Below are 24,679 nucleotides of genomic sequence, written 5' to 3'. Positions count from 1 at the left end.
ATTCGTAAACATTTAATCAGGACTTTGTCTCTGCAACATGTATCTCCCCTCATAATATGTTACGTACTATTCTAGATCAATTTCCATGTTGAGTTGTAAATTTTCAGCTATATCGCTATCTTGAGTATTTATATTATTACATGGTGAAAAAATCTATTTTCCACGTAAGGAACAGATTCTTTGCAATTCAAATGATTTGACGGATCTTCAAGTAACTCATTTTCTAGCTAACGCGTATAAAATTTTATAATTTCTTGTACTTCATGTGTATTCATTTTTATTTTATTTCCTGTTTGAATAATAATGAACAAGATGCAAGAGTTTGAATCCCTTTACCCATTTTGGCCGTGCATCTGTTGTTTATTACAAAGCAAACAAAGACATGGTCCAGTTAAGGGTTATCGGAACTGCGTTGATTTCTTTCAGCTGATGTTTTCGAACCATTTAAGACCTATTCTTGATTCTATCCGTGTACAGGAGAACATTTCAATACATTAATTGCAGGACATTAATGTTGTTTAAAGCTTTTTCCCTGTCTCAATTTTCCTTTTGTTGTAATTGAATACATTCATTCAATCATTCATAAAGAAATTGTCCTTATAGAAGTATGATAAATATTTACAAATGTAAATAACGCTCTGGAATATTCTGTCAATGTTCATATAAGTGAAGGATTACAGGTTATATCAATTATGGAATCAGTATTGATACTTGTAATTCAAAGTTTCTGTACCGGCCTTTGGCTGTTAAGAGATTCCTCTTACGTGTGTAGCAGATTACCGGTACAAGATATTGACTTTTCTGTGTGTATAATTCGAATATCAGCATACATTTTTAACCATCTTCCCTATTTATATTCTTTTCTCATAGTCAACCATATTCAATGAGGAACTTGAGATTGGAGGTATCTTTTATACAAGGTTTCAAACTGAATCCACAACAAAACATTCATAGCATATGTATTCATTCAAATTTCTTCCATGTTGTTGGTTACAGTTGCTGTTAATAGTATAAAAAGGGAAGTTCGACTGGTTTTCATATAAATATTTTCCACATATCATGCATATATTTCTGTTCTGCATATACACATGCAACAATTATCACATATGTCTAAATATAGCAGATACTCCCCCTCCTTATTTTTAGATGGTGAACTTTATGACAAGGATCATCTATATTTTTCAAGTGCATAGGCATCAACTTTAGGCCTTGTAAATAAAAAAAATACACAAACGATGCTTTTAAATTTCATGATGAACTCTGAAAATATAGTATATCATAGGATTGTCTACCTTCGTTATCTGCCATCTTCTATTCTCTTCAAATAAAGATTCGCACTACAGTTCAGACCATATAATCAGTTTTGATACATGCAACACGATCGATCTGTCTCTACAGGCCTTGCGCTGATTTAGAAATTCTCTTAAAGGTGTAGCAGATGATTCTGTGCGAATTTCTGTTATATCAATATATTTTATAATCATCCTTCCAATTCACATTTACTGAACATGATCAACCATATTCCATGTAGAACAGAGGTGAGGAGAAACTTTTATGCAAGCTTTCAAACTGAAGCCACAGCGAAACATTCGATCATAGTTCATGCAGTCATTGGAATTTCTTCTTTATAGTTGTTGGTACTTGCTATTTAATCATATAAAATGATTAATTTGGTAGGTTTTCTTTTCGTTTCAATTATTTTTATCAGTGGATTTTATTTCAGTCTATATGGTTACATGTACAACTGCTATGATGTACAAATTAAGCAGTTGTCCTTACAATTATCAACAACAAAGGTCTTTGTTTGATACTGACTTTTTAAAGGTATTTGATGTATGATAAGTAATCATAAACACACGAATAACGTGTTTAAAACATGTTTAAACCTGTTTTACTTTTTTTCTAATTAGAGTTCATACCTCTAAAACCCGAAACTTTTTAATATTCTAGATGATGTTTTCTTTCATTTCATATTTTACCATTAGCCTATTTTATCTACCTACCGGCTTATGTAAGTTTTTACTTTTATTACCTTTAAAATTGATCTGCACAAAGTATCATTGAATTTTATTTTTTGGAAAACAGTTGCTTTTTAAATTTCTCCTACAATTAAGTATAATGTCACTTCCAACTCACCTCTATACCCTCTTTTCAAATGCATCGTTTTCTTAATCCTTAGCAAAATCCATAAACCTGCATTCAAAATGACCACGGCAAGAGTCAGGAGTAAGAAAAGCTTCAAGCTTTTTCTAAAATATAAGTACATGAATTTTATTAAATTTCTTGTTTGCTTGTCAAAACTAATCCTAAAGATTTAAATTTGATAAGACAACTGACACATAGTGACAATCATGTGCCATGTTCGACATAATAATATATGTACATACAGTAATATAATAATATATGTACATAATAATATATGTACATACAGTAATATAATAATATATGTACATACAGTTCGACATAATAATATATGTACATACAGTAGAAGATTATAATATAATAGGCATTGAAAAACTGTATAAGAATGACATTTACCGCAAATATAGAGAAAATCTTTGGAAGAAAAAGTTGAACACTTATATACCATTTGGTATTAACAAAAGGGAACACTTCTGTCTTTGAATTGGATTTATGAACATTTGTGTGACATTGTATACTTATTTTTACAGATATACTTTTATATATACTTTAAAATCATCTTTTTAATATACCCCGTATTCTAGTATTTTATTCTGTATGATAAAAATTTTGATACACAAGTACAATTTTTGCTCTCACAATATTTTCAGATGTTTTTGGCGCAATTTTAGTGCATGACGTTGCCTCTCAATTTCTATGTTCATTGTGACGTCATAATACTGTTGAGTTGCTATGCATTTAAATAAACACGACTGATGAAGGCCGGTGACACGGCTGAAATATTTCGAAAAGTGTTTTAAAGTTTTTTATTATATATATATATATATATATATATATATATATATATATATATATATATATATATATATATATATATATATATATATAGTTATAGTTATTATTACTATCAGCAAAAAGTGCTCTATCAGTTATGATTATGCTCCCTGTCAGGTGCAATCTATTATCGAATAGTGCTCAAAGGATTTATATAGCAGACACAAACTTTGCCGAAATAGTGCACGGCTTCATTCTTGGAGGACACTCCGATATCACCCAAGCCTGGGATCTAACTCACAACTACGAGATTGTCAGTCCGAAATGCTACATATATAGCCATGGAGGCCGTTTACAATAAAATTTTATTTTTATACCCAAATCTGGATACTTTTACTATCTTCAGGTAGAGTAGATGCACATTTGACAAAAATGATATTCGGGATAGGATTGGGTTAGTTTTGGCAATAAGATTTTTACATAAGTACTGTATATGTATACAAAACATTGAATCTTTCAAATCATTAAAAACTCACTTGATTTCCTCTTGGGAGCCTGTTTTTGGAGAGTTAGTTTCTGTAGCATTATTTTTTGTGATGTTTTTGCTCTGTGTGACAAAATAGTAACATTCTTGATCTATAATTGATAAAATAGAAATGAATACAATACTATATATTATCATACATGTAACAATAACTAGATCCGAATAGCCATATCACGTCGAGTTGACAGACGCGGATCATCTGATCAAATGAGACGCGAAGTGATTGAAATTTGTGATACACAGTTGGGTATATGATAAAGAAAATTGGCTAACTTTTACTTAAGTGGTCCTCCAGCAGGTTTCCATATTCATCGAAGCTGTGCTCTATGTAGATAAGTATGTGATGTCTTTCGTTAATTTATGTTTTATATTTATCAGCTTCCTCGAATGATAAAGCAGTCTGTTGTTGATCATTTAAGCAGTATATGTACATACGCTAGTTCCAATGTCAGAAATTTAATAAAATCTTAATTTAACCTGATTGTAGTGATATATGACATTACATTTATATGCTTCTGTTGATGAATACACAGGTGGGCAGGGAATTTTATCCGTCCCACAGCCTGCATCCAAACTCTCCTGAATTATGTTCCCAACAAGATTATACTCTGCACACATTTTCCCTGCATAAAAATAAGACAAAATCTTGTTGTGTTCCATGAAAATGAAGTATTTAAAAAACTATTCCTATGAAAACAAATTGTGGCATTTCACATACCATAAATTCGCTTAACAGGAGCACAAACGCGGATAAATCCGGTTAGTTTTGTGTTCAAAACACAATGATAAACGAAATCATGTGATTCAACACATGTTTGATGAATTGATGAACAATTGACTTTCTCCGCTTCTATCATCCACTCCAAGTGATTTCTGGGACATCGGCTTATCTTCTTTACTGTTGTTTCTGAGGCCAAACAAGGCATGGACTCAAAATGAGGAATAAACTGTCATAGAAATGATTCATTCATACATCTTTAATATGTAGAAAATTTAAATTTTGGACGTAATATACGTCCACCAAAAATCCTGAAGAAGTGCAGTTAAAATATTCATTTAAAAATATATTACATCAAAGCAACTTGAAACAAATCAATTACTTCACAGATGTCCGTATTTGTAGACTACGAATGAAAATTAAAGTTTCTATTTTTTCAGGATATTTATTATTTATCCAATCTTAAATATACAAGCCCTAGGTCAAAGTCAGAGGTAGCCTTTGAAATATGATTTAAAATGATTAATTATCTGACTATAAAAGTACATTCATTTCGGAAACATGAAAGGAGTATGGTTAATCAAATTTAATAACACTTCTAGAACACAAAATTTAAAAAAAATGATTAAATAAATAAAAAAAAATAACCAGGGACTGGATTGAAAGTTTAAGTAACTGAGTAACTTTTTATCTTTCTTAACATTAAGCAATGTTCAAGATTTTTAAAAACCATACTTATTAGCAAAAAAAAAAAAAAGAGAAAAAAAACATAAACACACAAAAAAAAAACATTTATACTGTTTCCAAAACCCCCATGTATTTACTTATTGAGCTTGATACATTTTTGACCCGTGATAATCATGATAATAGCTTGGTATTATTTACAAGAGGCCTTGGGAACACAGTGCTTTAAGATTCGTTCTTTTATCTTCAGAAGATTAAAAGACCAACTTCATAACGAGATTACCTATAATCAGATTTTGTTATTATGTTCCCCAAACGAAGTTGGGGAACATATTGTTTTTACTCTGTTTCTTATTATGTTCCCCAAACGGAGTTTGGGAACATATTGTTTTTACTCGGTTTCTTATTATTATTATTATTATTTTTTTTTTCTTATTTGTTCTCCGGTACTTTTTTGTCCGCGAGTGTTCTCAGAAACTGTTCACCCAACTGACCTAAAACCTTTTTAGGGTTAATAGGTGTGTAGTGTAGTTGTGCGGAACGAAGGTCATTTTGCGCGCATACGCCTGCACGTGCGTGCGCGTGAAATGAGTGAATTGACTGATATACTTAATATAGCTATAACTTTTACATTTTTTGATGAAATGCTTTGAAACTCATTACATAAGGATACATTAATAGTGTTAATAGTATGACACTGTCAAATTAGCACGAACTCACGCGCATGCACGTGCGCCTTGCTCTGATTGGCTGAAACAAAAATCTCAATATCTCTTATGTTTTCCGACGAATTGCTTTGAAATTTTTAACATTGTCATGAATTAGGGTATCCTACAACATGATATGGAAAAAATTTCATGAAATAACGCGCATGCACGTGTGCTGCAATCTGATTGGCTGAAACTTTAAATGGCTATATCTCCTTTGTTTTTTGACGAAATGCTTTGAAATTTAAAACATAGTCATGCATCAAGACATCCTGCAATATGATATATAAAAAAATTCAAGAAATCACGCGCATGCACGTGTGCTGCAATCTGATTGGCTGAAACTTTAAATGGCTATATCTCCTTTGATTTTTGATGAAATGCTTTGAAATTTAAAACATAGTTATGCATCAAGACATCCTGCAATATGATATATAAAAAAATTCAAGAAATCACGCGCATGCACGTGTGCTGCAATCTGATTGGCTGAAACTTTAAATGGCTATATCTCCTTTGATTTTTGATGAAATGCTTTGAAATTTAAAACATAGTCATGCATTAGGATATTCTACAATATGATTTAGAAAAAAAATCTTGAAATCACGTGGATGCACGTGTGCTGCAATCTGATTGGCTGAAACTTGAAATGGCTATAATTCCCTTGGTTTTCAACCAAACAGGATGGGATTTAGAACATAGATAGATATAAGGGCCTCTAACAAGAAGGTATGGTCATCATGCACGTGCACGCAGGTGCGTGCATTTGGAATGAGTGAAATTAAAAATACACTTGAATGAGTGATTTTTTAATACTTTTGGACTAAATGCTTTAATATTAAGTATATTTAAATATATAGAAAGTGTAGACAAGATTATATGATCATTATGCACCGCATTCACATGGGCACGCATGCAATGTTAAAATTTGAATATAATTGGTATCCTTTTGGTAAAACGTTGTTAAAGTAAAAAATGCACAGATGTTGTGTTATTTAATTAGGCTTACAGGGAATATGGCACCAAAAGGGAGTTGAGGAGCGTTTGGGGAACATCTGTAACGGTTCCCGTTACAATTAGCACTAGTTATTATTATTCTTATTCTTATTATTATTTTTCTTCCTGGGAAAATTTTGTCCGCGAGTGATCTTGTAAACTACACATCCGACTTAGGTGAAACCTTTTTAGGGTAAGTAGGCATGTTATGTAGATTTGCGGAATCAAGGTCATTTTGCGCGCACGTGCTTGCAAGAGCGCGCACGTGCAAAACTTAAAATGACCAATATATAATGGATATAACCGTAACTTTTCTATTTTGTGACGAAATGTTTTGAAACTTATAATGTAAGGATATATTAGTAGTATGCACAAGATGACATGGTCAAAGTAGCAAGATCGCACGCGCATGCACGTGTGCTTCGCTCTGATTGGCTGAAACTAAAGTCTCAATATTTTTTTTGTTTTTTGATAAAATCATTTGAAATTTTGAACATAGTCATACATTAGGGAGATCTACAGCCTGTAATATAAGATTTTTCATGAAAGCATGTGCATGCACATGTACTTGCAAGAGCTCGCACGTGCAACACGAGAAATGTCCAATATAATTGATACAGACGTAACTATTAAAATTATTGATAAAATACTTTGAAACTCATTTTATCATTATATATAAGTAGTATGCACAAGATGACATGGTCAAAATAGCAAGATCGCACGCGCATGCACGTGTGCTTCGCTCTGATTGGCTGAAACTAAAGTCTCAATATCTTTCTTGTTTCTTGACGAAATTCTTTGAAATTTTGAACATAGACCTACATTATGAAGATCTACAGCATGATATATAAGAATTTCATCAAAGCATGCGCATGCCCGCGTGCTGCAATCTGATTGGCTGAAACTTTAAATGGCTATATCTACTTTGTTTTTTGACGAAATGCTTTGAAATTTAAAACATTGTCATTCATAAGGATATCCTACAATATGATATAGAAAAAAATCAGGAAATCACGCGCATGCACGTGTGCTGCAATCTGATTGGCTTAAACTTGAAATGGCTATAACTCCCTTGTTTTTCAACCAAACAGGATGGGATTTAAAATATAGATAGATGTAAGGGACTCCTACAAGAAGGTATGGTCATCATGCACGTGCACGCACTTGCGTGCATTTGGAACGAGTGAAATGAAAAATACACTTTAAAGAGTGATTTTTCATACTTTTTGACTGAATGCTTTAATATAGTATATTAAAATATGTAGATCGTGTAGACAAGATGATATGATAATAACAAACATGCATTCACATGCGCACGGGTGCAATGCTAAAATTTAAATATAATTGGTATTCTTCTGAGAAAACGTTGTTAAAGTCAAAATGCACAGAGTTTGTCTTATTTAATGAAGCTTACATGGAATATGGCACCAAAAATGAGTTGGGGAGCGTTTGGGGAACATCTGTAACGGTCCCCGTTACAATTAGCACTAGTTATTCTTGGGTTTAAAAAGAATATACATCAAAGAATGTGCTAGCACAGCGTAGCCTTATAATGAAATACTGTATCCTTGTAAATATCTTGAAACAGGTTTTAAAATCAAAACAAATATTCACACTCTACATGAACATAGAAAATGCTGAATTCTTTCTTTATCAACCAATATAACATAAATGGTAAAATAAAAAGAAAAGTACGTATGCCTTGTTCACACGGAGAGTTTAATTCGAATTAAACGCAAGTTACAGCGAATTAAATTTAGACCGCGTTCACACGGGGAGTTTAATGCGAAAAAGTTTAATTCGAATTACTAGTAATTTATTGCGCATTAAATAACTTCATATTAGCTCCGTCGGAACGCTAAGCGAATCTAATTTGAACTAGAGGTGCTGTGAGCGATGAGCTCACTAAATGATACCCCCCGCCTCCCATATGGTTATAACTGGTGAAAAAGTCCATGTTTTCCTGTGGCCGGGAAACCCAAAATATGTGTCGGATCAAAAAGTAAAATAGGAGGTGCACAATGCAATATGTAATAAAGATTCTGTGGAAGTTGCATCAAATTTCATTCAGTGGCATGAGAGGAGTTGCGGATAAGAGATGGGTACCCCAAAGCGTAACAGACGGACGGACGGACAGACGTACAGACGGACGGAATTAACGATTACTATATACCCTCCCGCTTTTCAAGCGGGGGGTATAATTAAATTTAGAGGTATGCTTAATGACAAATTTAAGTCAATTGCCACATGTCGGTGATCAGCTTTAAGTACTACTGTTGTACAACTATTGTTGAGTGAAAATCAAAGGAAAATAGTGTTAATCACTAATATGTGTGTACAGACTCTTTGACATTATGTCAAATGCATTCGCTTCTGCATAAGGTGACATGATTTGCAAATGACGTCATAATAGCCTTACTTAAGCCTGACTGTAGAAGTAAAATTTTAATTCGCATTAGTTAACTTCGCATTAGCTGTCGTGTGAGCGCAATTTAATTCGTATTTGTTTGATTCGCAATAGTTTACTTTGCATTAATTCACTGTGAATTAAACTCGGAGTGTGAACAGGACATAAAATTTGCCACAAAAACAGTTGTCGTGACCATATTTAATGAACCAAATGACAACTTTTATGTCCGATGCATTGACTTTCTTTGCATTACCGGTAGTCGAACCTTCCGTCAGATTGAATGTTACCTAAACTTTAAAAGGAAACTGACTTATTTTTTGTGACATTTGTTATAAATTATTTGTTGCGACTCATGTGGTGTGATTAAACTTTAGAAAAGGATAAAATTTTCCACTATTTATACTATTAAATAGATGGCGATAACGAACAGTATTCAAGAACAAAAGTCCATAAAACAATACAAAATAAGAGCAGAGCAAATACGGACCTCCAAAACATCAGAGGTGGGATCAGTTGCAAGGGAGGAAGGAGCATCCCCTGCCGATCAGTCATATCCACCTTGTGCTCCTTGTTATGACCGGGAATTAACGGGAAAATCCATCGTCAATTCAGTGTATAAATAATGGACTAACAATCAGTATGAAAAACGTCAGTCAGTATTTGACTCAAAGACAAATTGTATTTGCTGACAAGGTCATTGTATTGACCATATAACTTACGAAATGATGACTTTAAACGAGTCTGCTGATATTTCTGTTTCATCCACTTGTTTGTCAATAATTTACATCGTTTTAGAAATCGTACTGACATAGAGCATGCATTTGTCTGTCGAATCAGCTGAGATATTAATTCTGTATTCAGGAGATGTAGGGAGAGGTATATTGATGCATAAGTACATGGGAAGTTGACGATTGAAGAGTTATAAATTCATCACGTTTAATAAAGAGTTTTTTGCTAGATTACCATTAACGTCTTTTTTAACTAAAATATTCAAATATAAAATTGATGTGTCATGATTAGACTCTATTGTATCTTTAATCTCAAGCTCACCGGGATATATCGTATCGACATAAGAATGGTTACAGTATTAACTATAATTTATCTAGAAAATATCGTCGATTTACTGTATCTAAATGTCGATATAAAGTCCACAGCAGGTGTTTCCTTCTTTTCACGTATAAGATTTTGCACAAATTCTGTTTTACATTGTATATGATTACAAAAAAAAATGTCTGCTTATATGAATTAAAAAATAGGCCTGCTAATAACGTGGCGCAATTGGTACCAATTGAATTTCCAACAGGTTGTTGGAACAACGATTCCTAACAAAATATATTAAAACTAGGCTTTTTTTTAAATTACAACTGAATGTTTCTGCAATCAAAATTGGCGAAGGAAATGTCTGATTGATCAGCAACAAAATTCTTTGTTAAAATCCACTCCTATTCTACACACAAGTACTCTAAACGTGATAATAAACGCATAGCTGAGTTCCTAATTAACGACGTATATATGTATTCTTTGGAGGCAATGTCTTCCAATAAATTGTTGGCATTCCGATCGGCACTCTGCTTTATTTGCTGCATCTATTTTTATTACAAACCAAGATTATACAAGTTATACAAAAACTTTTACATGTTCATGACAAAAAGAAACGTTTGCTGTGGCCTTCAACTCCACATTTTGATAAAATGAAGATGCATAAATCAATTAACAATAATCTATATTACCTCAATTCATATAATTATGTCGAATCAATATATCTGAGCAAACTTGAAATAAAAAACACAGAGTCTGCCACATTTTTTTTTCATATTTGAATGCTTCATGGCTATAGAAAATAAAAGCCAGCTAAAAATTAAAGTGTATCACAAATGAGATTATTTCATCTTTTCAAAGTTCAATTTTCCTTATCTGTGTAGAAATATACTGTTATTCATGGGTATGATGTTTATTTTTTACTTTTTCGATACTCAAGACGCTGTTCTACGTACGATCAATTTTTAAACTGAGGCGAGCTACTTATAGATAAGTTGATATTACAGGATTTCAACAACCGTGTTTTTTAAAAGTAAGTATTTCGTGAATACTATGGTCGTTATGATTATCTGTTGACAAATAAAACGTATAATAAGTCGTACTTTGACTGACTTTTCATACAGACTGTTATGCATTTCTTTTTATACTAAATTTGACTAAAGAATGTTTTTTTCTACCTGATCACAACATTTTGCTTACAGCTACAACGGATGCGACAAGTGGACAATGGATGCTTACTCCTCCTTGTCACCTGTTTCCATCTATGGAATTTCTATTAGGTTTTTATTTATGCCCTCTCCGTAGTTTTGTATTTCTTATAGATTTTTTTTATTGATCGCTGTTCGTTATTTTCATCCGGGGGGGGGGGGGGGGGGGGGGGGCTGTAATCACAGAAAAAAGATCTTTTGACAAGCTAAAACAAAGGTTTCTAGGGTCCTCACGGCTCCAGTTCAAACGACCATGTTATGAACTTTATTTTAACTCCAGCCAAGTGTGTCGAGTATTTTCATGCATTCCTTAAATAGGGAATGTTATACAATTACGTATTCTTTTGGTGTTGGATATGGTTTGTTATTCACCAGAAAATTGACCGATGTAGTTCGGATTTGAATCAATAAGACATTAAAGGCTGCATGACGACACCATTTTCATTTGCAAACTTCCGTCGTTGAAATAAAAAAGAATGTCTCTAGATTACAGTTTTCTAACCTTCTTGCTTTCCTTTCTAAGTTTCACTATGTGTAAGACGTCCAAATGATTAAAAAATCTCACGATAGGTTTATCTAACATTTTTAAATTTCTGTTCATAATCAACATGTATATAGCTGGCTGCAGCCGTTGCCACCAATGTTTACAACATTGTTTAAGGTTTTAATTGTGACCTCACAATGCCGTTGCAAGCACACTGACCCTCCGGTGAATACGGTCTAAAATCCGGTGAATGTGTAGTGTTATGAACTGTTGGCGTTTGTATAGATTATATAGGGATTATAAATATACTTAATAGTTAAGTACACGTTACATGTAGGGAAATGGCCAAATCTGGCCCCTTATTTGACGTAAAAATCAGAATACTGGTAAAGTTGTGATACTTTCTAGTTAAGAACTTAAAATGATGCCTGCTTTAAACCGAGCACTACTGGTAATTCGGATTCAAAGCTTACATAGAAGCCACTAGAGGGTTCAGAAGTAGTATCGAATTTTGTCAATTCTCGTAGAATTTCATCACATTTGAGACATTTTTCTCTTCAGAAAACATAGAGCACAACCTTTCCTATCTGAGTTTTTACACATTAACTGCATCTGATACTAGTTGATTAAATATATAAATTTGGTAGATAGACAAGCCAGTGTTCTATGTTTTCTGAAACAAAATGTGCTGTAAAATCAATGAAGATTTGCATGAAAATGAAAAATTCAAAAATTGACCTATTTTCTGCCTTCTCTGTGACCACTTTGTATTTCAAAACTAAGGACTAATGCTCATTTTGTGTCAGAGATGACAACATATCTCTATGGATAAACTGTTGCATCAATCTGAAAGACACCCAAAATCAGGGGCCAAAAACAGGTCTTACCCTATCTTGTCCTTTGATATTCACCAATATTTACATGTCATCAGAAATTCCGAGTTTAAATAAGTGTCAATGAGTCTGCATCAGTATTGGATCTAAGTTTATGAACGATAAATTAATTGCAACTAACATCCAAAGTATAATCAAATGGTTATACGTATGATGTTAAAATGCACGTGTATCTAGGTAAGCACTACGGGTCTTCCATATAAAAGCGATGTAAAAAGTAATGTAAAGACGAGAATTTTCCGATGTATTAAAAGGTTCAGTTCTTGGGTTACTAGTATGTGAAACGTGAATAAAGAAATATCAAATGAAAAACAAAATGGATAAAAATTTAAAAAAAAAAAAAAAAAAAAAAAATGATTTTAAAATGTATAATTTTTTTTATTTGTTATACTTTGCTTTTCTTTTTGTCAACACGACGAAAATTTAGTTCTTAGATTGAATGTAGTTAATTATGTCATGAGCGATACTTACATTTACATATAAAATGAGTATCTGTAACAACTTAGCTATAAAATAGGTAGGCATTTCATTTCCTGATGTTTATTACAAACTTTAATCTAAAAAATGAAAGTAATATAAAATATGTATGATTAATCATTCATAACCTTAAATATGTAACCTTTGATTTCATTTTTATAAAATTATATAAAACAAAAGGTAAAATTCGAACAGCTTGACAATGCATTATTATAGTTACTGCGTAAATTTATGCATACCTTTCATATGTTTTGATGTAGGCCATGTTTACAAACATACTAAGGACCGTCTAAAACCTAGATTGGGATACACATGACTAGGTTTCTAGGTTATCGTAAAGCCCTTCCATTCAATTACAAGAGCCAATTAGGACCTGTCGTTTTTTTAACCTCGATATAAAGGAATTTTTAATTTGTTAAACGATCGAAGTTTGAATTTGTTAGATTTTTTTTATCATCAGTACATGTAATAATGTTTTCAGATAATTTTAGAATAATTTGTTTTAACGAATTCAAATATTTGTTAAAACATGAAACATTGGGCGATAACGAACAGTATTTAAGAACAAAAGTCTATAAAACAATACAAAATAGGAGCAGAGCAAACACGGGATCAGTTGCAATTGATGAATTGGCATTCCCTGCCGACCGGTCACACCACCTTGTGCTCCTTGTCATGGTCGGAAATAACGGGAAACGATGAGAAACCGATGCGTTTTTTGATAAAAGTTGCATGGTTGCAGGCCGGACACATATAAGTAATGGGACGGTGACTTAGGCCATTTGGCGAATCGGTTGGGGTCATCGATAGAAAATAATTTGTAGTTAAAAATCGGCGATGTCACAACCGATGTCCCAACTCGCTCCTCATCGGCAACCCATCATTAACACATCTTTCAAGGATTGACCGATGTATGACCCAGCATCGTTAAGTTTCCTTTGAATCTGAGGTTATCGAGGGGTTGAGTGGTGGGCAACAGACATCGACCGTTCATTGGTCGATGTTCAACCAAACATTGCTCCATAGTCTACCAACGTAGACACGATGTTCACCAATGTATGAACGATGTAATATACACATACATCGGCCGATTACCCTCGTTTTATGATTAGCAATACATCTCCGGGCCTTTGTAAGTCCGTTCCGCAACCACGCCATTTTTATCAAAAAACGCATTGGTTGCCCACGGTATACCCATGGCTGGATAATGTAACTGATACTTTGATGAGTACTAGGCCAATGTGGACCGATGTTGGGGCATTGCTCACACCACGGATAACCACCGATCACCACCGGTCTACGGCCACCGGCAGGAAATAATCGGACATAACTATGTGTTGCTTTCCGTCGTTTTATTGAATAAATGACTTTTTTCACTTTCAATACCGCTGTTATTTTTTTTTCTTTTAATTAATCAAAAATCTCGTTCAGTTGACTTGGTTTCGCTCTGTAATATTCTTCATAACAGAAGGTCAGAAGTTTCATTTTCACATAAGTTCAATTTAAAGGGGTTAAGATAGGGCTTTTAAGGCAATTGCTTATCCTGCTATGTATCTATATTTAAGGATTTTTCACATAGTTTCGGAAAACAGTAGAGATAGGGTATGTCTAATTTATCTTGGTTGACTGCGATGTTTAATATTTTAAACACTGAAATGTTATTTTGAAGAATTGTGTTCTATGAGCTACTTTCACGTCTAAAAGTCTTGGATAAAATTTCAGCATATGAGTAACAAATGAACACAATACTAGTATTTGAAATGGCTTTTGATACTTTTAAAAAATAATATTACCAAGAGAAAAACTTTTTCTGTTAAGCATTCTGTAAGAAGAAGGTACGGTTTGGGCTTTATTATGCCCCCCAAAAACGAGTTGAGTAGATGAATATGAAAAAATCATTTAAGAATATGGCAAGATGAAGGGCAATTCTGGAAATATGATGCCTTCAATTTAGTACATTTCTAAGTTTGATGCAGAAAAGCCTCAGAATGACTCATTTCTATGCTTATTTTCCGGAAATAATGTGAGGCTCCGTCGTCAACTACAGTTTTTCCTTATATTATGTAAACTACTTCGAATAATCACACATCTTAAAAGCTTTGTCCGTGATGTATGTTTTCTCAGACTGGAAGAAAATTCCATTGAAAATTGATGTCTTCTGTAATTTTTAAAGAAAAAAACGGGAAAATGCACAAGTTAGCATTTAGAATGTTATATGAGAAAAAATAATTTGTGTATTCTTACTGCATGGATTTCCTATGATTCGGAAAGAAGGAATTTTAATTTCTAAGATCCCTTTCATATTTTAGAAAAATACAGGGCTAAATTTATGCTGAAACTGTACCTTGTACCTTGTTCTTTACTGTAAAAATACTCAAAAAGCTGTCTTGTAATTATTTTCTCGCAAGTTTCGATGCGTCTTTAACACTATTTTCTGCTACATGTAAGTATGACTGAAATATTGCCGATTTCGGAAAAGAAAAATAATCAAGTAAGCAATCAGTCATACTATTTGCTGTGCCTTGCTTTTCATATACTCCTGCCATAGTACTATAACGGAATTCAGGATGTGTAGTAATTTCCAGCTAGCTTATAGGTCTTGGCGGATTTGACTGTTCAAAGAAGAGCGATAAATTCTTTATTGCACCTGATTCCACAACTGATGGCTTTAGACGTCCATTTTTGTTCCGGTGTAACGACGAAAAGTGACCCCCGTAGTATATTGACCAGGGGGTCATTTTTCTACGTAGAAAAATGACCCCAGGTCAATATTCTACGACAAGTAGGGTCATTTTTCGACTGTAGAAAAACATTCCAGACCATTAATTCTACGACTCCACACACGTTGAAAAATGACCCCCATAGAAATTTGACCCCCTGCTTTTTTATACCATAAAACCTTATATCTGTGTCTCCTGATTTTTTTTTCATACTTGCAAATGTAAGTGGTTTTTTTTATGTACCCTAATCCTTTCCAACATATATTTGATTGCATATCTTAATAGTAGCATCACAATCAATGTATCTGGTATGGATTTATTTTTGGCTTGCAGAATCCCAATGAAAAACTTCAAGAGCACTGTACAACAATATATTCAAGTAGTGTGAATCAGATGTGGATACAAAAAAAATTCTAAAGAACTTTTGGACAATTTGAAATCACAAGATTTTTCCAACTTCAACAGCTTAAAAACTTGCGACTTTTCAAGTTTATACACAACCATACCCCGTAATAAATTATTGTCCAGGCTTTTTCATATCATTGACAGCTGCTTTTCCAATAAAAATGGAACTCATAAATTTACTTACCTGGTCATTGGTCATTTGCAAAATTATTTTGGTAAAACACATTCTGATTGCACACACTAGTCCTCTGAAGTTGACATCAAAAAGATGCTTGAGTTTCTGATTGACAATATCTATGTGGTTTTGGAGACCAGGTTTACCCACAATCTATTGGAATGCCCATGGGTACCAACTGCGCTCTGTTCTTAGCAGACCTATTTTTGTATTCATATGAAGCAGAATTTGTGCAAAGTCTTATACGTCAAAAGAAGAAAACACCTGCTGTGGCCTTCAACTCAACATTTAGATATATCGACGACGTAGTGTCAATTAACGATGGCAATTTATATTCCTACGTCGATACGATATATCCTGGTTAGCTTGAGATGAAAGATACTACAGCGTCTGACACATCTGTTTCATATTTGGATATTTTACTTGAAAAAAAGGTTAATGGTAATTTACCAACCAAGCTATATGATAAACTTGATGACCTTTTAAACTTTTCTATCATCAACTTCCCTTACTTATGCAGCAATATACACCTTCATCACCTGCATACTGAGTTTATAAATCTCAGTTGATTCGATACGCAAGAGCATGCTCTACGTATGAACAATTTATAAAACGAGGTAAATTATTGACAAGCAAGTTGATGAAACAATCAGCAGTCTCGTTTAAAGTAATCATTTCGTAAGTTCTATGGTCGATACAAATACCTTGTCAGCAAATACAATTTTTCATTGAGTGAAATACTGACTGACGCTTTTCGTATTAATTGTTAGTCCATTATTTATGTACTGAATTAACGACAGATTTTTCCGTTATTTCCCCATCATGACAAGGAGCACACGGCGGATGTGACCGGTCGGCAAGTGATGCTCACTCCTCCATGACACCTAATCCAACCTCTGATGTTTAGGAGGTGTGTTTGGTCTGCTCCCATTTTGTATTGTTTTATGGACTTTGATATTAAATACTGTTCATGATCTTCATATCCTTCTTCATTGAGGAGCATAAATTTATGATAAGACTTTTGGGGGGGGGGGGGGGGTTATCATTCAAAGGTTTTGTTCCGAAAATGGTATGATAAGTTTCTGATAACCATAAACTTTGAAAAAAAATTTACAAATCCAAAAACATAGGCTAGAAGCAAAAAAAGCAACGTAATTAATTATTGAACTACATGTATATGAATTCCATTCCCTTAGCTTTTACCTTTAAACTTTCATATACATTTGTATGCATTCTTTAACTACCTTATATAAGGTACTATAAGGCACTATACTTTTTCCTGTATATGCGTGGAATACCATACACATAAAGAACGTTCTTATGATATTTAAAAAAAGCTCTAAAACTGGCAAAAATCTGAGATTTAAGACGCTAACTTTCTAAATACGAATGAACTCTTAGTCTATCATGCCATTACTTCAATATCTAAAGTCCTAGCCTATACCGTCCAAAAGTTAATGCAAAGTAAAAGTTTTAAATTTTTGTGTAAAAGTGTGTAAAACTCCAAGGTGAAAAGGTCAAAATTGGTTGTACACAAAAAAGGCTTGTCACAAAAAACACATAAAATATGAAAGCCATAGTCCCGATCTAAAGTTATGGGCAAGGTTCAAGTTTTTGCAGACAAATAGACAAACAGACAGACGGACGGAAGGTTGAAAAACCAAATACCCCTTAAACTTCGTTTAAACGGGGGCATAAGTATAATATGTAATATATAATATGTAAATAACAACTTTTCCATAATCCAACATTTGTTTTTTGGGGGGTAAACGGGGAAGACGAGCACTTCTTTTTTTTTTTGTTAACCATGTTTTATGCTATAACCCCCGTTTTGTTTAGGTTTTGTTGACACTCGCAAACGACAAAACATTTTACAGGTCTTGAGCTAACCACTTTTTCTTTCCTGTGTGTCATAGGTCAGAGTCAATTTAATTTCGTACTTATTTTTACAAATTAAATCATCCCTATTTTTATGAGAAGTTTGAAACTTCATTAATAGAAAACCAAATACTAGTATTATCATAAGATTTAAGTTTCCTTTGTATCATAGGTCAGAAGCAATTTTATTTCATATTTATTTTGACAAATTAAATCATCCCTATTTTTTATGAGAAGTTTGAAACTTCATTAATAGAAAACCAAATATTATTATAAGATTTAATTTTCTACGCTAGCGCCCTTTTTCGCACCCGTTTTAAAAGTACGGATCAAAAACCTGAAACTTTTCAAAAATAAAACTTTATTTTGAGTTTTGCAAATCATTTATTCAGGGTAAAATCAAAGAGATTTATAATTAATTAATCATGGAAAAATTTCTAACACCAGCGAGAAAATGACCTTTTTAAAAATTTACAACTATGGAAACTTACTGTAGAAAATGTAATAAACGATTCTATGAATGCACGACGTATCTTTGCTTTACATGTAATAGACTAATAGAACATTTTAAAAGATATTGTTTTCCTTTAATGGGGATAAAACGGTTTGTATTATTAATATAAGGTATTGTATAGCTTTGATTTCGTTATTTAAGCTTAGAAGCTTTCAGAAATTAACACTTCAAAGCATAAGGCTGCTTGATATTACCCGTATACATTCGCCTAACAAAAATATTCCTACCAAAACGAATGTTTTTGCATCAAAAAAATGACAAGGGGTCATTATTCTACGGGGTCATTTTTCTACAATGCACACGGAGAAAAACGACCCCAAGGCCATTATTTCTACAGAAAAGTGGGTCATTTTTCTACGTAGAATATTGACCAGGGGGTCAAATTTCTACGTAGAAAAATGACCCCCGGTCAATATTCTACTGGGTCACTTTTCGTCGTTACACCGGATTTCTTTATTCCTGAGAATTATGAAGCTTGATTTTTGTAAGTCATCATACTTCAGGTATTGCTACATATATTTTATTCGAGAATTATTTGAAATTACTTTGCAACTTCATCTACATGCAAGTGAACTGGCAAATAAGAACCTCCACAATGTAAAAGGTGTAGATATATACTGTAAACCAACTATTATTCGCGTCATCTTTTATTCGCGATTCGTCAGTTTAAAATGAATCCGCGACGATTAATTTCCACGACCGAGGAAACATTCGCTACAAATTCTTAGCAAAATGAATGGTTCGCGGCTATTAATATTCGCGAGTTAAAGAAGGTCGCGGAACTCGCGGATATTTCTCGCACGCGAATAAAAGTTGGTTTACAGTAAAAGTGATAATAATGCATATAAAAATCATTGCACAGTTCGAGGACGATGGCTCAGGGGGATTAAATACATTATTTTAACTCCACATAATGAAGAATTACAAACCTTAACGTCTATCATTAATTTTTTCTTCTTTGTTTCTCCGAAACTCAAGCTTCCTGAAGTTGTGAATTCACTGGCAGAACCACAGTTACTTATAACTGGAGGCCAGATGAGCTTATATCGCTCCAAATTACTTGCAATTGTTGAATTGGAATAGAGATACAAGCTAGACTTGTTGTCATCTCCCTCGGGAGATGACACATTAAGATTGTATGCCGGAAGTGAAGTCCTAGTGTAAGCCTTCATTAATTCTTCGGGAATCCTCGATGTTTTACAATATCTCAAGTGAGAATCTACACAATGAGTTCCAAGTAGCCTGTAAACTGGTTTTCTTTTAGAAGAACTAGCTTAGAAGTGTGATATCTACTACTACTAATGCACTTTGCATTTTTTTTCTCTATCTGTCTTATAAACATTATAAGTTCAAAAATGCATGTACATTAATTAATTGCCATTAGGCCTAAATACTGATGCCCCATACCACAATATGATACATATGTATATATACATTGAAGAGTCATGGCTTTCAAATAGGCCTAAACCGAAAGTAGATAAGATAAGATAAGATATGTTTTATTACTAATTCAGTGCCCAAATGAGCATAAAGAGTACAAACTTACGAGAGAAAGGCCTAATATATAGTTGACAGAAAAAGGAAAAACAAAACAAAACATTTAGACATACATGAACCTATACAAACATGTACATAAAATAGACATAAGGAAAATTTAGAAAGGCAGTACGATGCTTATTGTCATCTCTCATGAGAGATGACACATTATGTTTGATTTCCTGATGTGAAGTCCCAGTGTAAGCAGCTATTTTTCAGTCTGCAATCCTCGGCTGACTCCACTACGCTACATTCAAAAAGTGCGAGGCCACCCGAAAATCACCGACTGCTCAGTTTGACGCGATGATGCGATTTTCTAAATATAGGGATGTAAACAACGAGCGATCTGCCTTATTATTGATAAAGAAAACAAGCTGCAAAGAAATCATACAGAGACCAACACACACAATCGCCTGAATAATGGGGTTTTTCAAAATATACACTGTATGTTCTTATATGTAAAGTCTTCTTGGCTATTACCTAAATGATGACCAGAACTCGATAGAATCTTCTAACTAGGTCAGCGCGTGTGTAAAGATCCTCTGCAGCCGAGGCGTGGATCCAAGAATTCACAGAAAACAACATCAAATAAAAACATTCACATAAGTAATCGCATTACTGACTAATAGGAATTGATGGTGAAAACTTCACTTTTTTGGTACATTAGTCATTCTATAACGCGGTGTCATTTTTTAAAAAAGTAATACAAGTCTGATTATAGAATCAAATGCATTGAGAAATCAAAAGTACAACTTATAAGCGGATACATTAAATAATGTCTATAAAAAAACTACAGACATTGAATGAAAGATCACAAAGAATTATTATGAGTATTTTCTTGCATGTATTATCTATTCTTTTTAAGGATTTATCATGATTAAAGAACTTGCAATCATTTTCTTTATGCAGTTTTAATTGCATAAATGTCAAAAACATCTTTAATTCACTCCTCCTATATTATTGAAATGAAGACCAAATTATAATACATAATAGCTAGGTTATATGTTTAGTATGCAGATAAAGTTTACTAAAACACAAAAAATAAACGCACTGCACGGCCACTAATGGCACAATACTGTATATTCCGAAGACAGCCGTAAGTTCAGGGTTGGCAAATGAGAACATTTCTCTGATAATTTGTAAATGCTTGATTTTAGCTGATAGCATTTAAATGTTATTACTTACATGTGAACGTTTGGTAGGGGCCCAAAGCCACACAAAAAATTATTTAATTAAATATTATGTATATTTTGGACAAAAAAAACTGTGAGTCTGGGCACCCTCTAAATCCACCAGTGCTGTTAAAAGTCGATTTTGAATAGTTAACTTTTTGATGTAAGTTTAGTTCATCTCCCCCTTTAAAACCAAAGGGGTTTGACGACCATATCACTTTAAGGAATGGGAATTTAGTTAACGTGAAATCTTTGGAAAGGTTTGGAGTTGATTAAGTTAGCACTTCTGTCCGCTGTCAGAGTACATAGAGTAAGAAGCTGCGAAATACATGCAATATGTAATGTCAAAAGGAAGGCTAAGATTTTACCCGAGTAATTCTTGTGATTTTTTTTTTTACAAATTTTACAAATACTGCGTTACTGGGCAAAATTGCACAAAAACTCTTCCATTTGACAAATTTATAAAGGGATAATGGGCACTTTTGTCATAAAGAGTTATCTCTATCATGGATTTAGCTTACTTTGTGAAAGTGCTAGGATATATGTCAATGAAACTTGCCTCAAAGTTTGTAGTTTTGATAATTTACAGATAAAAGAGACTTTGAAACATTATTTTAGTATATTTCATGCAGTGTAAAATGTTATAGCAACATACCGGGGTATAAATCATGATATTATTTAAACAATTTTAGAAAATCAGATCTACAAATCTGTGTACCAGCTCTTTTAACTTTTTATTGCTGTAATTGTTCAATGCCAGCCCCTCCCTTATCCACACTTTTTGTTCGAGTATAGTCATGTACTTAACAAAATGAATTTGTTTTTCGAAAAAAAAAATCAAAATATTCCCTTCTCATCCACAGCATAAGATTTTGATCACTGTCCTTTTTCCTAATCTAAAATTGTTCAGGTAAGCTGTCACTCCCCTTCCCCAGAAGAATAGAAAAATCTGTAATAGTTGAGAAAAAATTACACTTTACTGTTTACTGTGACATTAATGAAGACAAAGAGATGACATTTCAGGCTTTCTGGAAAGCCAAACTTGTAATATTATGTTCATTCAAAAGTTTTCATTAAGCAGATGGGTCTCTAAAGGTAATTCAATTTACTGGTGAAGACACTAATTTTCCTTATTGTAAACTTTAAACAAAAGGCCCAGGGGCCACAGCGCTCACCTGAGCACATCGGGCTTGAATTTACTCCCCCCCCCCTTCCAGGCGTTCATCATTTGAACAAACTAGAATCTACACTACCTGAGGATGATTCCATATAAATACCCCGGGTATCACTAATCATAGCTTTGAAGTACTTGAAAAGAAGATTTTAAAAGGTTTCCCTATATATCCCTATGTAAAACTTGGGTCGGCCATTTTGGCCCCACCCTATCCCCAGGGCCGGGGGTCTTGATTTGAAAAAAACTTGAGTCTACACTACCTGAGGATGGCTTCCCTATCAGTTTCATCTTTCCTGGCCCAGTGGTAATTGAGAAGGATTTTTAAAGATATTTCCTATATATTCCTATGTAAAACTTGGGTCGGCCATTTTGGCCCAACCCTTGCCCCGGGGGTCATGATTTGAATAAATTTGAATCTACACTACCTAAGGATGATTCCACATGAGTTTCATCTTTCCTGGCCCAGTGGTTCTGGAGAAGAAGATTTTTAAAGATTTTTCCTATATATTCCTATGTAAAACTAGGGTCGGCCATTTTGGCCCCACCCTTGCCCCTGGAGTCATGATTTGAACAAACTTGAATCTACACTTCCTGAGGATGCTTCCACATGAGTTTCATCTTTCCTGCCCGAGTGGTTCTGGAGGAGAAGATTTTTAAAGATTTTTTCTATATATTCCTGTGTAAAACTTGGGTCGGCCATTTTGGCCCCATCCTTGCCCCGGGGGTCATGATTTGAACAAATTTGAATCTACACTACCTGAGGATGATTCCACATGAGTTTCATCTTTCCTAGCCCAATGGTTCTGGAGAAGAAGATTTTTAAAGATTTTTCCTATTTATTTCTATGTAAAACTTTGATCAGCCATTGTGGCCCCACCCTACCTCCGGGGGTCATGATTTGAACAAACTTGAATCTACACTACCTGAGGATGAATCCACATGAGTTTCATCTTTCCTAGCCCAGTGGTTCTGGAGAAGAAGATTTTTAAAGTTTTTTCCTATATATTCNTATGTAAAANTTGGGTNGGCNATNTTGGCCCCACCCTTGCCCCGGGGTCATGATTTGAACAAACTTGAATCTACTCTACCCTGAGGATGCTTCCACATGAGTTTCATCTTTCCTGACCCAGCGGTTCTGGAGAAGAAGATTTTTTAAAAATGCCATTAATTTTTAACAAATTCATGATTATCTCCCCTTGGAAAAGGGCGTGGCCCTTCATTTGAACAAACTTGAATCCCCTTCATCCAAGGATACTTTGTGCCAAGTTTGGTTGAAATTGGCCCAGTGGTTCTTGAGAAGAAGATGAAAATGTGAAAAGTTAACGACAACAACGACGACAACAACGACGACAACGACGACGACGACAGACAACGGACAAATTTTGATCAGAAAAGCTCACTTGAGCCTTCGGCTCAGGTGAGCTAAAAATGACAACAACTATCCAAATCTATCTGTTAATGCTACTCAGTTCTTTGTAATACTGCATTATGTGATTTTTTTTTTCATCAAACTATATGGAGTTTTTTCCACCACGTGAATTAATCATTAAATTTATGGTCGCAAAGCTCTTTACACTCCATATTTTTTTAATTTGTTTAAAAAAACAAATATTCGGAAATCCGTTTCCTTAATCAACAATGTTTATCCTTCCTTGTTTTCAAGTTTTATTTCCAGTAATACATCATTGATTTAGTTTGCCGCTTTTTTTACACTTAATGTATGAACATAAGAATCTTAAGTTTATATTAACATTTCTTATTGGATCAGTCTATTCTACTAAATGTACAAAGTAAGTCATAAAAATACGTTTCAAATTATCTTTAAGCATTAATTGTTGCTAAAAACTATTCTTTGATTTTCATAGAACTTTATGAAGAAACTGTGGATATATATTAATTTACCTCGTCTGTCCATCAGACCGATTGTCACACTTTCTTCATCCTCAAAATCCTCTTTAACTTAAAGGAATATCCGATTTATCTTTTAGAATATAAAAACTGGTATGCTATAGGTGAACAATAAGATTTGGATT

At 33.6% G+C, this 24,679-nt stretch overlaps 1 protein-coding gene across 1 annotated transcript; it reads right to left on the bottom strand.

The window, feature by feature from the left end:
* Positions 1 to 814: 814 nt before the first annotated feature.
* Positions 815 to 13,357, bottom strand: LOC134239684 (uncharacterized). Its single transcript, XM_062721847.1, has 7 exons — positions 13,312 to 13,357; positions 13,067 to 13,152; positions 4,179 to 4,407; positions 3,964 to 4,083; positions 3,453 to 3,552; positions 2,137 to 2,249; positions 815 to 1,644 (listed from the first exon to the last, which is right to left on the bottom strand). The coding sequence occupies exons 2-7, from the start codon at positions 13,118 to 13,120 to the stop codon at positions 1,601 to 1,603; spliced, it is 660 nt and encodes a 219-aa protein (XP_062577831.1). The 5' UTR covers positions 13,121 to 13,152; positions 13,312 to 13,357; the 3' UTR covers positions 815 to 1,600.
* Between the last annotated feature and the right edge of the window lie 11,322 nt (positions 13,358 to 24,679).

Source organism: Saccostrea cucullata, unplaced genomic scaffold (genome assembly GCF_032062105.1).
Source record: "Saccostrea cucullata isolate Sc308-1 unplaced genomic scaffold, CSIRO_AGI_Scuc_v1 ctg2186, whole genome shotgun sequence".
NCBI classification, from domain to species: domain Eukaryota; kingdom Metazoa; phylum Mollusca; class Bivalvia; order Ostreida; family Ostreidae; genus Saccostrea; species Saccostrea cuccullata.
This window is presented reverse-complemented; position numbering and strand designations above follow the sequence as displayed.